Source organism: Rana temporaria, chromosome 2, assembly GCF_905171775.1.
Source record: "Rana temporaria chromosome 2, aRanTem1.1, whole genome shotgun sequence".
Classification (NCBI taxonomy): Eukaryota; Metazoa; Chordata; class Amphibia; order Anura; family Ranidae; genus Rana; species Rana temporaria.
This window is the reverse complement of record NC_053490.1, coordinates 230408415-230426297: the sequence shown is the minus strand read 5'-3', so window position 1 is coordinate 230426297 and position 17883 is coordinate 230408415. Positions and strand designations below refer to the sequence as shown.

Here is a 17883-nt window from a genome sequence, read left to right as displayed (position 1 = left end):
GGAGGAGACACATGGCTGGATGGGGGGAGACAGATGGCTGGATGGGGGGGAGACAGATGGCTGGATGGGGGGAGACAGATGGCTGGATGGGGGGAGACAGATGGCTGGATGGGGGGGAGACAGATGGCTGGATGGGGGGGAGACAGATGGCTGGATGGGGGGGAGACACATGGCTGGATGGGGGGGAGACACAAGGCTGGATGGGGGGAGACACATGGCTGGATGGGGGGAGACACAAGGCTGGATGGGGGGAGACACATGGCTGGATGGGGGGGAGACACATGGCTGGATGGGGGGGAGACACAAGGCTGGATGGGGGGGAGACACATGGCTGGATGGGGGGGAGACACAAGGCTGGATGGGGGGGGAGACACATGGCTGGATGGGGGGGAGACACATGGCTGGATAATGGGGGGGACTGGCTGGATAATGGGGGGACATGGCTGCATATGGGGGGGACATGGCTGGATGGGGGGGAGACAGATGGCTGGATGGGGGGGAGACAGATGGCTGGATGGGGGGGAGACACATGGCTGGATGGGGGGAGACACAAGGCTGGATGGGGGGGGAGACACATGGCTGGATGGGGGGGAGACACATGGCTGGATAATGGGGGGGGACATGGCTGGATAATGGGGGGACATGGCTGCATATGGGGGGGGACATGGCTGGATGGGGGGGAGACAGATGGCTGGATGGGGGGGAGACAGATGGCTGGATGGGGGGGGAGACAGATGGCTGGATGGGGGGGAGACACATGGCTGGATGGGGGGGAGACACATGGCTGGATGGGGGGGGAGACACATGGCTGGATGGGGGGGGAGACACATGGCTGGATGAGGGGGAGACACAAGGCTGGATGGGGGGGAGACACATGGCTGGATGGGGGGGAGACACATGGCTGGATGGAGGAGACACATGGCTGGATGGGGGGAGACAGATGGCTGGATGGGGGGGGGACAGATGGCTGGATGGGGGGAGACAGATGGCTGGATGGGGGGAGACAGATGGCTGGATGGGGGGGAGACAGATGGCTGGATGGGGGGGAGACAGATGGCTGGATGGGGGGGAGACACATGGCTGGATGGGGGGGAGACACAAGGCTGGATGGGGGGAGACACATGGCTGGATGGGGGGAGACACAAGGCTGGATGGGGGAGACACATGGCTGGATGGGGGGGAGACACATGGCTGGATGGGGGGGAGACACAAGGCTGGATGGGGGGGAGACACATGGCTGGATGGGGGGGAGACACAAGGCTGGATGGGGGGGAGACACATGGCTGGATGGGGGGGAGACACATGGCTGGATAATGGGGGGGACTGGCTGGATAATGGGGGGACATGGCTGCATATGGGGGGGACATGGCTGGATGGGGGGGAGACAGATGGCTGGATGGGGGGGAGACAGATGGCTGGATGGGGGGGAGACACATGGCTGGATGGGGGGAGACACAAGGCTGGATGGGGGGGAGACACATGGCTGGATGGGGGGGAGACACATGGCTGGATAATGGGGGGGGACATGGCTGGATAATGGGGGGACATGGCTGCATATGGGGGGGGGCATGGCTGGATGGGGGGGAGACAGATGGCTGGATGGGGGGGAGACAGATGGCTGGATGGGGGGGGAGACAGATGGCTGGATGGGGGGGAGACACATGGCTGGATGGGGGGGAGACACAAGGCTGGATGGGGGGGAGACACATGGCTGGATGGGGGGAGACACATGGCTGGATGGGGGGAGACACATGGCTGGATGGGGGGGAGACAGATGGCTGGATGGGGGGGAGACAGATGGCTGGATGGGGGGGAGACAGATGGCTGGATGGGGGGGAGACAGATGGCTGGATGGGGGGGAGACAGATGGCTGGATGGGGGGGAGACACATGGCTGGATGGGGGGGAGACACATGGCTGGATAATGGGGGGGGACATGGCTGGATAATGGGGGGACATGGCTGGATATGGGGGGGACATGGCTGGATATGGGGGGGACATGGCTGCATCTGTGGGGGGACATGGCTCCATTTGTGGGGAGACATGGCTGCATTTGGGGACACATTAAAAAAAAGTATCGGTATTCGGTATCGGCGACTACTTGAAAAAAAGTATCGGTACTTGTACTCAGTCCTAAAAAAGTGGTATCGGGACAACCCTAATAATTTGCATTATGTTGCTGTGAGTAATACACAGAAGGCATATGCTTGCTGTATAGTTTTCTTCGTTGTTGCGCGGGCTTCATTTGCATTTATACCTCTTTTAGCTACATTATACTAATTAAATCCAGGCTTAACAACTATTGTCTAAATATAAAAGGCATGCGTTTTCTTACTTGAATCTTGATGTCCTTTGTGAGTTTCTTCCATATCTGTGCAGTAATTTAGAAAAGAACAACTCCTGCACTTTGCCTCTGTGCATGAGCTTCCTGTAATATAGAACATTTCCTACTGCTCTATTTTCTTGTGCAGGGTGAATGGTATTGTATCCACCCCCTGTAGTTTTCTGCATGCTATCTGTAGTGGGAACACCTGCTGGGTGCCACCCTCAGATCTCCTCTGTACACAAGCTATGTGTAGTACAGTGACGATATATTTGCTCTATTTACAAAGGTAACATCTGGGTTTGTAAAGTCATTTGGAACTGAAAAGGTGAATTTATATACTTTGTGGCTAATGAGGAGGATATTAAAATTACAGTTTTTGTGTCCAGAGCTCAGCTCTAATGATTTGTTTGAAAAAGCACACAAAACAACACAAATATCAGAAACCCAGTGAATGTACACAAAGAACATATTTCATACCATATAGTTCTTCATTTTTTTTTATTATAATTTTTTTTCCTTTCATTTATGCTTTGCTTAACAGGAAAATATAAATACACAATCTAGTTGGCTTATTGCGCTTGCAAGACAATATATCAGGGAGTGTTTCTTCATACTTGCACAGGTGTTTATGTTGCTTTTCTACAGGTGGATGTGATGTGTCTGTGTGTGTTCCGGTTGTTTTAGGACTTTTGATTATTTCTTAACAGCTCCTACTGCAGCACCTAAGGAAACTACTACTTTGCCTAAAATTCCACATGTGACTGCTGCAGCAACGTTGGGTAAAAGATAAACAACAATTTTGCTCGGTGTATGAGGAATGGCATATTTTGTTTTGCAATGCAGATCTAGTCGCCTTCATTTTTCTCTTTTTTTACATTATATTTGATCATAATGGGAGCTTGCAAGTCTTTTCTTGCTTATACAATATTTTGAAATGTTTTGCTTTATTTGTCATCTCTTTGTTCAACCATCCTCTTGCTTTATGAATGCAAACTGCTGAGAACTTAGCATGCCATTATCATCAACCATCTTCAACCATCCTGGGAAAAAGTTTTCATCATTTTCTTTTTTTATGGTTAAAATAAATATTTACATTTCAGAGGCAACATTTCATTATCAACGCCATCTTGCTTCAATGAACTGCATGGTCTCGGCAATCGCAGATGATTAAGTTATATATCATTTAATGTAATTTTAAATTTTCTTTTTGATTTCAGCTACCTATAGAGTGCAGCATAGCTCTTCTAGACCAAGGACATCACTTAGACCAAGAACCCGACCCGGTAATTTCAACTGTTCAGAAGTACCTCTCTTGTAGAGTTATAAGTGTTAGAAGTTTTTAAAAATGTTTTTTTATGTGAAGCACCAGCATTTGGAGTGAACTGTCCCTTAAACTCCAGCCTTGTATGTAATATCCCTTAACAGGTGCCATATAAAATAGCAATTTAGGACTCCAACATCTTTTACCAGTCCAGCAGACACTGCTTTTTTTTTTTCATTTTATTAAGCTGTATATAAATATTCAGTTTTTTATTTTTGTTCAGCCAATGGGTTGACAGGGGCCCCATGATAATCTTGCATTAGGCCTTGCCACTATAGGCTTACAGGACATACAGTAGCATGTGGTTAATATGAATTATGAAGTTAATATTGCCCTGGGTTCAAAGATGTTTGGCCAAGTGCCCGGACAAGGCACTCTGGTATCTGTAGTCCTATCACTAGCTTATGAGTGACTCCACAATGGAAGCACATGCATTCTGATAGATAAATGGAGGGCAGATGGACTGAAGGGAGCCAACCCCTTCCTAAAGTACAGAGGCACACCCAGCACATAGCACAATGGCTGCAAAGATGTCAGTGCATTGCCTGACCAATAAAACAATAATACAAAAAAGAAAGCCACTGCCCCCACCTATAACTGGCCATTGCAGCAAGCAGCATTGGAAGGCAACATATGTTAGAAAAAAAGCCAAGGATAAATCCAAGGAAAACTCCAAGCTCACTTATTGACCAGCCCTCGGACAACCAAGCCGTGGGTCGCGGGCGCGCGCCCGTGACCCTGTCCGAAGCTCCCTGACCGTGGTCGCGGGACCCGCGGACCCGATCGCCGTCGGAGTCCCGCGATCGGTTCCTGGAGCTGAAGAACGGGGAGAGGTGTTCTTCACAGTGCCACTGTCATTGATCGTCTGTTCCCTGATATAGGGAAAGGCGATCAATGACGTCACATTTCCAGCCCTGCCCCTCTAAGGTTAGAAACACATATGAGGTCACACTTAACCCCTTCAGCGCCCCCTAGTGGTTAACTCCCAAACTGCAATTGTAATTTTCACAGTAAACAATGCATTTTTATAGCATTTTTTGCTGTGAAAATGACAATGGACCCAAAAATGTGTCAAAATTGTCCGATGTGTCTGCCATAATGTCACAGTCACTAAAAAAATCGCTGATTGCTGCCATTAGTAGTAAAAAAAAAATATTATTAAAAATGCAATAAAACTATTCCCTATTTTGTAAACGCTATACATTTTGCGCAAACCATTCGATAAATGCTTATTGCGATTTTTTTACTAAAAATATGTAGAAGAATACGTATCGGCCTAAACTCAGGAAAAAAAAAGTTTTTTATATATTTTTGGGGGATATTTATTATAGCAAAAAGTAAAAAATATTGCATTTTTTTCAAAATTGGCGCTCTATTTTTGTTTATAGCGCAAAAAATAAAAACCGCAGAGGTGATCAAATACCACCAAAAGAAAGCTCTATTTGTGGGGGAAAAAAGGACAGCAATTTTATTTGGAAGCCACGTCGCACGACCACGCAATTGTCAGTTAAAGCGACACAGTGCCGAATCGCAAAAAGGAGCCTGGTACTTTACCTGCATATTGGTCCGGGTCTTAAGTGGTTAAGAAAGCTAAACCCCTCCCCCCAAGAAAAAAAATTGTGACGCCACCAGAATTCACATTCCAACTAAAATTCATGAAATAAATTAAAGAGATACATTTTATAAGGAGAGAGAGAGGGGGTGAAATTCAGGAGTTGTTCTTTAATTACGTTTGGGAACTGCAGTTCTTGTCAGTGTATTAGATCTGGATTATTGCAATTGTGAAGAATCCAGAAGTTCAGGAGCAAAGTATTTTAAAATTAGGAAAAGGGTTTTTGTTGAGGGGCCTATATCACCAGGTTGCAAGTCATTGTGGAATCGGGCAAAATTAAAAGAGATGATAGGCATAACTACTGTAATAACGCATATGCCTTTCAGGTGACATAAGTAAAATCAGACATTTCGTAAGTTTATTCTTGTATCAGGTACAGTGAACCACAACAGAAAATGTAGTTCCAATGCCTCTAATTGTTGCACAGCTCTCACTGACTTGTATGATAACTAACCTTAAGACCTTTCTGGACAGGATTTCTAATTCCTGCAGATTTACTCTGCAGAATGCCTTTACTTGAAAAAAAACTATTGGGCACCTGATTTTAATTTGAATTTTTATCTGTTTAGTTTCCTTCACAGCAATATTGCAACACATATTAACATATAAATATTCAAATTATTAAAGCTAAATTCCAGTCTCCTGTAGTTCTTTGTTAGTGGGTCAAATAGCTCATCATCATATAATTAACCAAGAGAGTAGCACCTGAGTTGAGTATAACGTTATGTATAGAACAAACACATGAAAAATAGCATAATGACAGGTCTTCTTTAAGAACTGACTTTTACTCTTAGATGAATGTTCAGGCTTATTGTTTTGCTTCAAGGACGTTTTTAGGGCCTCTCAGTTTATTGACAAATTAACCAATTTAAAATTTTCTGATAGAAATCTTAATTTGTGGTTACATAAAAATGGTAACTTGCCCAGTGTGTAGTTTTGTAAAAGATGGTAATCATGTGGAAAAACAGTCCCACCAGCAAGACTGACATTTTGCGGTTGTGGTTTGGGACAGCATTTCTTAAACTTCTCAAGTGTATGTTGTTATGTCTGAAACATTTCAATTTTGTCATGTGCCCAGAGAATTAATCTGGATTACTGAAAGCCTCTGAATAGAACCTGGTCTGTCTGTCTATCCAGCCCACGAAGATCCTTATATGATGGAATTTATTTTTATAATAGCATTTTAATATTTATTATGCATTATCTAAAAAAAAAAACATTCAAGTATTTTCTCTTTTTATTTAAAGTAATTTGTGTTTTAAATTAAATACTACTGAAATAATGTATGAAATATTTTCACTATAGGAATCATGTGATCGTTTTTACAACCAAACTTATCATTCCTTTTCTAGGATTTTTTTATTATTTTTTTTCCCCTGAAAGTCTTTCGGTTAAAGTAGTTTGGCGCAGTTATACACTGAGCGATGTTAAACACTTGGGAACAACGCTTACCATAGTTCACAAGTTGCGATTCATAGTATTGTTATTTATTGCTGATAGCATTTGTGTTGTATTCCATATACTGTACATTTTTTATATATTTGTGCTTTTTATTAAATATTCAGTATTCAACGGCCAACCTTATCAAAACTGTACTGTCCAGTCTTTTTTATGATTGATGACAGTTTAATTCATGTTTTGACTGCTACATTTCTTGGGGACTCCAAAAGAGTAACATCCCCACCCAAATTTCTTCAGTACTAATGCAGCTATTACAACACCAAAAGATGACTCCTGATTGATTCTTTCTTTTAAAGCATGATTATTATATATACCGGTAGCTAAAGGATAACTTTACTTTATTATAGAAGTCCTCTCCCTCCACTCATCAAATGAATAAAAATAAAGAGAAATCTCAGGCTTCTCCCATTTCACGCTATCTCAGCCTGCCTGATATTTGGTATACCAGTACAGAGGTAGTTTGCTGCCAAGATCCTGCAAATCCTGCCTAACCATATACAAGATGGAATGGGTGAAAGGGAGAAATCTGAATCTGACATATATTTTTATATTTAGTAATTTGATAAGGAGAGAGAGGGGGTCAAATGGAGGGCTTTTACAGAAGTTGTTCTTTAATTATTTTTGGAAACTGAAGTTCTTTGTCAGTGTATTAGATCTGGATAATTGCAATTGGGAAGAATCCAGAAGATCAAGAGCAAAGTATTTTGATATCAGGGAGAGGGTTCTTGTTGAGGGATCTTTATCACCGGTTTGCGAGTTACAGTGCAATATGTCAAAAACAAAGAAATGATAGGCATGACTAATAACGCATATGCTATTCAGATGACATAAGTAACACCAAACATTTTGTAAACTTAATCTTGTATCAGTCACAGTAAACCAAAACAGAAAATGTAGTTCCAATGCCTTTAATTGTTGCAGTTCTCACTTACTTGTATGATACCTAACCATAATACTTTCCTGGACAGGATATCAAATCTAATTTGTGCAAATTTACTCTGCAGGATGCCTTTAGTTGAAAAACAGCTATTAAGCACCTGATTTTAAATAGAGTACCTGTTTCATTTGCTTCATTTGTGTACTGTAATTTTAAGCACAATGCTGATTAGATTTTATATATCTGAGGTTTAATATGAAATTATGAAATACTCACCTTAGCTCAAAGCCCCCGCAGCAGTCATTGTACACAGGTCCGGCCGGCGACATCGCTCCCAGAGTTACTTCTGAGTGGCATTGTGGGCTCCGACGCTATGATTGGCGTCCATTGCTTCATGCCATAGCTGAAGCAATGGCATGATAGTTCCATTGCTTCAGTGCGCATGTGCCTATGATGTTGGCACATGCTGATACAGGGGATATCTCCAAAACCATGCAGGTATAGGAAATATCTGGAGTAGCTACAGGTAAGCCTTATTATAGTAAAAAGTGGATTGTAAGGGTTTTATCAAGAGACTTGCAAAAATGATTTCAATCACTTGTCTATCCACAAGCGTACTCAATAAAGTAACACTAAAAGATAAGATGAAATGCAAAGTACTGTAACCCAATTTGTTTTCAGTTCACATAAAAAATAATAATTTGTGCAATAATTTGAGGCAATGTGGCTGCTTCCTGCGAATCGCCATCATTGTACGTCGGCTCGTACACAGCGATTTGTGGGCCCGCCCCCTGGCCAGCGGGGGAGCCAATTAGCGGATGGGGCAGACTCGATGTCCGACGGCCTCCCGTGATCTTCCCCGCAGTGACAGAATGGGAATCTGCCTGTATAAACAAGGCAAATCTCCATTATATGCAGGAAGATGGATCTGTGTGTTTCTCCAGGCAGCCCACACTGAGGGAACACATTTAAGCCCTTGATCGCCCCTGATGTTAACCCCTTCCCTGCCAGTGTCATTAGTAGAATAACAGTGTATATTTTTAGCACAGATCACTGTAGTAATGTCACTGGTTCCCAAAAAAGCGTAAAAAATGTCAGTTAGGTGTCAAATCTGTCCGCCGTCATTACTATTAGTAAAAAAAAATAATAATAATTAAATGAGATAAATCTATACCCTATATTGTAGATGCTATAACTTTTGTGCAAACCAATCAATATACTCTTGTTGCGATTTTTTTCCAAAAATATGTATAAGAATACATATTGGCCTAAACTGATGAAGACATTTTTTTATATATATTTTTTGGGGATATTTATTATAGCAAAAAGTAAAAAATATATATTTTTTCAAAATTGGCGCTTTTATTTGTTTATGGTGCAAAAAATAAAAACCAAAGAGGTGATCAAATACCACCAAAAGAAAGCTCTATTTTTGGGGAGAAAAAGTACAGCAAATTTGTTTGGGTACAGCGTCGCACGACCGCTCAGTTTTCAGCGCCGTATCACAAAACAATTGCCTGGTCATTAAGGGGGAAAATTTTCCGGTCCCTAAGTGGTTAAACTGTACTTTTTTTTCTCTGTCTTAATTGAATATTCCTTACTGCATGGCTGAGAAGTGTAAAAAAACTATTTTCTTTTAGTTGTAGAAGTATAGTTACTTGTATAGTTACTTGCAGTCTGTTGTTTAGGTGTTGTAAGGAAAGCCTCATTATTCAGGAATGAATACATTATATATCTAATTTCAAAACGAAACAAAGAAATGTAATTATCGCATTTTTCCTTAAGTTAGACATACTAGCTCCAAACTTAAACAAATCTTTTCTTTCACATTTAACCTCTCAGGCTCAGCACAGAATGGAACAACTCAAGGATCAACTGGAGACTTCAACTGGGTGCCTGGCACAATCCCAGGTAATTCCTGATGAGGTTTGTCAATAACTGAAATAAACAGAGCTCACTAATGATATAACATGCACTTTGTTCTGGATATTTTGGTGTAATGCTGTAGCAGTAATCAAGTGTTCTGAAATTTTAACTATATGCATACATCTGAAAAAAAAAATTCTGTAAGGAATTACCAGATTTTCACAATAGCCCAGCAAAACTGTACATTTCCAGTGCATAGTCGTGTGAGGGAAATTTGAATTGATTGCTTTATAACCACAAGTACATCAGACCAGCTCAATAAATGTTCCTTTAGTAAATCGACGTCTACATGCAAAATATGTCAGCTGCAAGTCAGTAAATTAGATACACATTTTCCAAGTTTAAGGAAAATTGAATTTTAGAAATGGACTTTGCAGTATGCCAGAGAAGAGGGCTACAATTTGTTTAGATCTTGTTAGGATTGTAAAAGAGAAGCTGCCATCACAGTCAGATTAAGAGCAAGCAAAGCCATAGGCAGGCTGCCAGCTTTGGATCCCCTTCCCAAGCCAACTTTTATATACAAACTCTATTCACATATTCTAGTAACATGAGAAAAAAAATAGACTGTAGATTTACTGATTGTCTCCAGAACATTATATTGTTTTTAAAAACAGAAGACCGGTAGAATAACACTGCACTGCGTCCACATGAAAAAGGTGCAGGCAGCTTCTATTTTTTCACATTGGTGTTTACAACCATGCAATCCAGTTCAGGTAATTGCACTGTGTTTAGTGATCTGCTTTTGGGGTGTTGCTAACTTTTAATTGACACCCGCAGCAGATCGCATCAACACACATCAGTGAACCAGGGCTAAATCTCAGTGCTAGATAAATAGAGATACAGCTCCTTTAAGGGAAAACAGCACCATTATAAAAATGTCTTCTGCGTATTTTAGCTGTTAGCGTGCAATTCAACTTTTGATTTGATTTTTACTTCTAGACCTTTATTAAAATCAATGATAGAATATTTTCTAGTTTGCTAATTATTGGTCACCTGAAGGTTTGCATTCTTCTCTGGGAATTTATTATGAAGTTGAACAGTGACCTAATTAGAAAGCTATTTCTAAGCATTCTAGCTGTAGAAAGACAGCATTTAGGAAGGTGACCACTTTCTACATTGTTACTGGTGTTTCTCTCAGGAGAGATTTTGTCCCACCCCTCTTTGCAGATCCTCTCCAAGTCATTAAGGTTTTAAGGCTGACTTCTGGTAACTCAAACCTTTAGCTCCCTCCACATATTTTCAATGGCATTAAGGTCTGGAGACTGGCTAGGCCACTTCAGGACCTTAATGTGCTACTTCTTGAGCCAATCATTTGATGCCCTAGCCGTGTGTTTTGGGTCATTGTTATGCTGGGACACCCATCCACGACCCATTTTCAATGCCCTGGCTGAGGGAAGGAGGTTCTCACCCAAGATTTGACGGAAATGGCTTTGTCCATCGTCCCTTTGATGCAGTGAAATTGTCCTGTCCCCCTAGCAGAAACACACCCCCAAAGCATAATGTTTCCACCTCCATGTTTGACAATAGAGATGGTGTTCTTGGGGACATAGGCAGCATTCCTCTGCCTCCAAACACGGCGAGATGAGTTGATGCCACAAAGCTTGATTTTGGTCTCATCTGACCACAACACTTTCACCCAGTTCTCCTCTGAAACATTCAGATGTTCATTAGCAAACTTCAGATGGCCCTGTACATGTGCTTTTTTGAGCAGTGGGACCATGCGGGTGTTGCAGGATTTCAGTCCTTCACAGCGTAGTGTGTTACCAATTTTTTTCTTGGTGACTATGATCCCAGCTGCCTTGAGATCATTGACAAGATTCTCCCATGTAGTTATGGGCTGATCCCTCACCGTTCTCATGATCATTGCAACTTGCATAAAGCCCCAGACCGAGGGAGATTGACAGTTATTTTGTGTTTCTTCCATTTGCGAATAATCGCACCAACTGTTTTCACCCTCTCACCAAGATGCTTGACTATGGTCTTGTAGCCTATTCCAGCATTGTGTAGGTCTACAATATTATCACTGACATCCTTGGACAGCTCTTTGGTCTTGGCCGTGGTGGAGAGATTGGAATCTGATTGATTGATTGTTTCTGTAGATAGGTATTGTTTATACAGGTAACAAGCTGAGATTGGGAGCACTCTGTTTAAGTGTGTGCTCCTAATCTCAGCTCGTTACCTGTATAGAAAACACCTGGGAGCCAGAAATCTTGCTGATTGATAGGGGATTGAATACTTATTTCACTCATTAAATGCAAATCAATTTATACATTTTTTTAAATGCGTTTTTCATTGATATTTTTGTTATTCTGTCTCTCACTGTTCAAATAAACCTACTATTAAAATTATAGACTGATCAGTTCTTTGTCAGTGGGCAAAACGCATAAAATCAGCAGGGGATCCAATACTTTTTCCCTCAGGACTGAATAATTTTCAAATATATAGCATAGTTTGTAGACTCTATAGCTTTCACACAGACGAAATAACTACGTATTTGTTTTTTACCATAGAAATGTAGCAGAATCCATTTTGAATTTTTTTTGCAAAGTTTTATAAAAGAAACTAAGAAAACCCTTTTTTTTTAAATTTACACTTTTTTTCCTTTAAATAACAAAAACTAAAAACCTCTATCTATCTTGAAAAATTATATAAAATTAAAAAATTGGGTACAATGTTGCATAGTGCAGTTATTGTCATTCAAAATATGACAGGGCTGAAAAATGCTCTGAACTTAAAGGGGGTGAAACAGACCAGTCTTGAAGTGATTAAAGTTAAAGGGTTTGTAAAGGTTTGTTTTTTATTTTCTAAATAGGTTCCTTTAAGCTAGAGCATTGTTGGTTCACTAACCTTTTCCTTTGATTTCCCTTCTAAATGTTGTTTTCTTTGTTTTCTTTGTCTTTCTCACTTCCTGTTCCTCCTCAGTAAGCTGTTCAGGCTGACTAACCCCCAGCCAGAACGTCTCGGATGATGGTGGAAAGCTTACTGAGGAGAAACAGGAAGTGAGAAATTCAGACAAAGGAAAAAAACATTTAGAAGGGAAATTGAAGGAAAAGGTAAGTGAACCAACAATGCACTAGCTTAAAGGTACCTATTTAGAAAAAAATAACATTTACAACCCCTTTAAGGTTCAGTACATGTAGGGCTATGTTTTTTTTTTTTTTTGTGGTGCCTGAATCCCCACACTGGTTACTAATGAATGAATAGGCATTTTGAACAAGTTGCCTTGGACACTGACTTAATAAATTACTAATGTAAATTATTCACAGATTTATTACCACACTAAAGAGTTTCTGATAGTAGTATAATTACCATGTAAAAACATCCAAACTCATTTTGGTTTGAAATGTTTAGAAAGGAAATTATCAATTAGTTTGCATGAAATGCCCCACACTATGTAAGAGTGATGTACATTTAGGTTCTCTAATATTCGTTTTAAATAATTTGTAAATGTATCCTGTGTAATGAGGGATATTCAGCCTCCTGCCAAGAACCTACAAAAATAAGTTCTTTGACTTGCAAAGCATTATTAGCTTAGTACTTTAATCTCTGTTAGCATAACGATAATATTGGTTGAAATAAATCTCAAAACTCACTATATGGGAGTGCTTAGTATATACCATACAGACAGCTGTTTCCAGTCATTTTTGTCATATTTATATTCTCACTACTGTCTTAAAATAGGGATACATCTAAATCCCATATTAAAATAGATTAGATTAAATGGCATAATCGAGTTAACCATAAACTTTTCATGAGAGCCAAAGTGTGTCACAAATGTTTACATCAAAATGGGTTGGATCATTCTTTGTAATACAGTTCCCAATTACTTTAGCAATCTTAGTAAGTGACTTAAACAGGAGTCATATGTACAAGCAATGAACACAAGGGCCCCATGAGAAAGTTTTAAGCTTTAGATTATTTCTGTTTAAACATCAACTGCCCGTTTAGTTCCTGCTTATTTTTGAAAGGCTAAAACCTAATATCAAGATTTATGTACCGGTAATTTAAGCAGTTTTAGCTCAACCAGCGATTTGGGTGTCCTTTCTCTGAATAAGCATTCACATCAAACAAAAACTTGAACTTCTCAGCATTCTCAGCACAACTGCTTTAATTACAGTATAAATGGATCAATGATGGTGTCATGGACATGGGTCTGTCCCACTGGCAGAGAGTCAGTTCAAGAATTAGAGGAGTACTGGAGGAGGTTATGTGAAGATGCAGGTGTCACAGAGGAGCCAAAAGTACAATTGAGATGGTGGCTGGCACGGAAAGCTCCAGGGTCTCACAGCATGAGACAGTCACTGGCAGATGTGAGTTCGCTAGCAAACTGAGAATGCTTTGGGGTTATTAGAAGACATAAGATGCCCTGGGGTCACTGGGTGACACAGGATGTTCTGGGATCACTGGGTGTCACAGGGTGTTCTGTGCTCACTTGGTAGTACAGGATACTCTGGGGTTACTGGGTAATATAGGAACATAGGAGTCACTGGAGTCAGAGGAGCACCTAAGAACCAGGGACCGCAGGAGAGACAGAGGTAGCTGGCAATACAGAGGCTGCTGGAGACACTGGGGTCTCAAAGTCTCTGGAGGCACAAAAGTGCAGGCGTAATAGTCAGTGAAAGCACAGGAATGCTTGAGTTACTGGCATGCATAAGGATCACAGAGGATGCTGGAAATACAGAAGTGCAGGGGTTGCTGGAGGGATGGAGGTTCAGGGGTCTCTGAAAGCACATATAAAACAAAAATATGGGCTTAAGAGTGGTTGAAATCAAGTATTTATTACAAAGTACAAAAAATAAGATCCACTTACGTTTAAGCTTTCAGGTGTACAGCATAAGCTGGACATAGAAGTGCACATAACAAGAGTATGGAGAACAGTTAGGCATGAGCAGGCACAGGTGTGCACAAAAGTGAAATGGAAATATGCACCATTTCATTTTTTTTTCTATTTTTTTTTTTTTGAGGCACAGGAGTACAGGGGTCACTGAAGGCACAGGAGTGCAGGAAACACATGGGTCACAAATGGGCAGAAAGAGTCAAGAATGCAGACACTGACTGGAGTGTACAGCTGTCAGACTCACTGGAAGCATAGGAACACAGAAACACACTAGAGGCATGGCGAGGTCTCGGCTAAGTCATAGTTCGGCATTGCTCAAATGTCAAAATACAAGTCTATTATTTAAGTCAATGCCTGGGGTCAGATTTGCTGTGGTGCCTCACTCTGGTTATTTAGTTACCTTGCTGTCCAAGGTCCATCTGAACCTAAAGCTCCTCCCTGGCCATTATGCAGTCTGTTATAATGATTCGCCAATAGTAACATGAAGGTGGTAAGGGGATGCAGGGGGAGCAGGCAAGCTCTGACCTCTAGAAGCATTAGGCCTTGTTAACATAGGCCCCAGGTGAAGGTAAAAACAGGTGGTTGAGCTGCAGTTTTACTGCCCACCTAAAACATAGCATACAGCATTACAGGGCTGTACAGATGCATGGCATGGCAAATGTAATACAGCTCAATGAGACTGTGTTGCAACCGCAAGCCAGACACCTGGTTGCTGGTTGTTGCGTATTAGTTCCACTCAAATTTGCTGTCCAGCAATGAAAAAAAAATGGTGATTAGCCGCCCTCTGAAAACTGATCCACCGTTCTAATGTGATCCTGGCCTTGGAACTTTGCCAGTTCAAAATAGCCTGGTGCTTAGATGGGAAGCAATTTAGGCTGCTGATGAATATAGAGTGCCTTTAAAAAGTATTCATACCCCTGGAAATTTTTCACATTTTATGTGATAGACCAACACAAAGTGGCACATAATTGTAAACATTATAGTTAGGGGTATCAGAGTAAAGGGGGCTGAATACAAATGCACAACACACTTTCAAATATGTATTTATATAAACATTTTGAAAACCACTTATCATTTACCACTTTTTTTTTTTTAAGTGTATTTTGTGCATGTACTCGAGAGAGGAGCCGGACTGCAGGAGTTGGGAGTAGGCAGGCCTCCCCCAGAGAATCTGCCATCTTTCTCCATGCCCCGGGTGGCAATGGCAGGTGCGTGAGGGGGTCCTCCCACACAGCCCGCCCTACCTGCTCCGCTTTGAAGCCCAACGGGAGTGAGAGGATCTAGCCCGCTCAACCAGCCCCGTTAGTCCTTCGCCTCTCTTTTTAGAGACCGCGTGGTCAAAGTGTGTCAATGTTAACCCAATTTCAAGTGCGTGTAGGTGTGGTGGTTTTTGTTGGAGGGGGGTGGGCGTACTAAGCGCAGGCTTACCTCGCATAGCACACCCACCGGGAGCCGGTCTGAGACCACCAAACTCAATTCACATGTAGCTGAGACCGGGATTCGAACCCCTAGCTGCAGAGGTGAATGGCTTGTCAGCGCAGTGCCAATCGCGTTGAGCCACCGCAGCTCCCTATCTTATCATTTACCACTTCACAATTATGTGTCACTCTGTGTTGGTCTATCAAGTAAAATCCCAATAAAATACTTTTATGTTTTTGGTTGTAACTAGGGTTGCACTGATACCAATACAAGTATCTTGTACTTGTACTCATGCAAATGCTCCGATGCTTGACCCAATATCTGGTCTCTCACCAACCCCACCCCCCCCCCAGCAGGGTTGATAAAGAAAAAAAATAATTAAAACAAATTGTGATAAATATCTAAAAGGTAAAATTGTAAAAAAAAAAAACATTGACACAATCCACCCTCCCCCCAAAAAAAAGCACTGTAAAAATAAACAACAAAAATATAAATTGTAAATATAATAAAAAATAATTTAAAAAAAATTGTACAAAAAAACTACTGACACCATCCACTGTCACATGACATAAAAAGGTATTTGTATCAGCAATTACTAAAAAGTATCCGGTACTTGTACTCTGTCTTAAAAAAGTGGTATTGGTGCAACACTAGTTGTAACATGACATAACATGGGGTATGAATACTTTTTCAAGGCACTCTATGTGGATACACCTCTGTCTACACTTTGTACCTGCCAGCAGCTTAATTATTATAGTAATTTTAGTCGTATCGATATGCAAGCAGTTTAACCACTTGCCGCCTGCCTTATGCAAAAAGACGTCGGCAAAGTGGTTTCAATATCCTGAGTGGACGTCATATGACGTCCTCAGGATATTGAGCTGCTGCGCGCCCCCGGGGGCGCGCATCGCGGTAATCGTTGTTGCAGGGTGTCAGTCTGACACCCCGCAACACCGATCTAGGTAAAGAGTCTCCGACGGAGACTCTTTAATACCTGATCAGCCGTGTCCAATCACGGCTGATCACGATGTAAACAGGAAAAGCCGGTAATCGGCTTTTCCTCACTCGCATCTGTCAGACGCGAGTAGAGGAGAGCCGATCGACTGCTCCTCTGACAGGGGGGGTTTGTGCTGATCGATTATCAGCACAGCCCCCCCGAGGATGCCCACACTGGACCACCAGGGATGCCACTAGACCAACAGGGATGCCACCACAGGTATGCCACCTTAGACAATCACAAATAATGGATGCCAATCAGTGCCCACAATGGATGCCAATCAGTGCCCACAGTCATTTTTTTTTTTTTTTTTGCAGAAAATAAAAATCTCAGAGGTGATCAAATACCACCAAAAGAAATCTCTATTTGTGGGAACAAAATGATAAAAATGTTGTTTGGGTACAGTGTAGCATGACCGCGCAATTGTCATTCAAAGTGCAACAGCGCTGAAAGCTAAAAATTGGTCTGGGCGGGAAGGTGTATAAGTGCCCTGTATGGAAGTGGTTAAACAATAAATGCATATGTATTTCAATTGTGTATTTACCTGTCTGCCCGATCTTCTACTGTAAATAAATAATCTAATCAGCTGTTTTAAAACATTGGAATTTATGCTTTCAGTAAATGTTTGCATTTGAGGCTCATTCACATTAGCCTAATGAAAGGAGACAGTTTGATTATTATTCTTTAATAGGATTTTCCAGACAGTAATTTTACATTTGTTTTTTCAGCTATTGCTATATACTTAATAAAAACATCATGGGAACAGTGGTGACGTGGATACATTTAGAAAGGATTATCATGTCATTTCTTTTTTTCCATTACATTATGCCATGTTTGTTCAGCCCATGTTACAAGATAGAAGTATACATAAGTAGTAGATGGAATTAAGCAAATGAAAAGATGTGCATTTCCCAAGACAAGAAAATAAACAGAAGTGCAGAAAATGTGTAATGTGCACACCCTACAGTATATAGTGGTGATTGTTAAGACTTATATTTATATCTAAGTTTCTAACAATTTTAACTTGTGAATAAAAAAATCCCTTGATGTACTTGGATCTGAAACATCTAAAATCCATGCAGTTTTCTTAAATTCTTTTCAAAACTTA

General features: G+C 41.4%; 1 protein-coding gene across 50 annotated transcripts in view; it reads left to right on the top strand.

Annotated features, from left to right (window-relative positions):
• Positions 1-17883, top strand: part of LOC120926536 (ABI family member 3 binding protein) — a 454839-nt gene that overhangs the window by 318542 nt on the left and 118414 nt on the right. For 48 of the 50 annotated variants that reach the window (XM_040336550.1, XM_040336548.1, XM_040336547.1 and 45 more), the window contains 3 exons: positions 3033-3104; positions 3543-3608; positions 9439-9507. In XM_040336550.1, coding sequence (XP_040192484.1) covers positions 3033-3104; positions 3543-3608; positions 9439-9507 — 207 coding nt within the window. The remainder of the gene's footprint in view (positions 1-3032; positions 3105-3542; positions 3609-9438; positions 9508-17883) is intronic. The other 2 variants (XM_040336593.1, XM_040336556.1) reach the window with 1 other exon arrangement.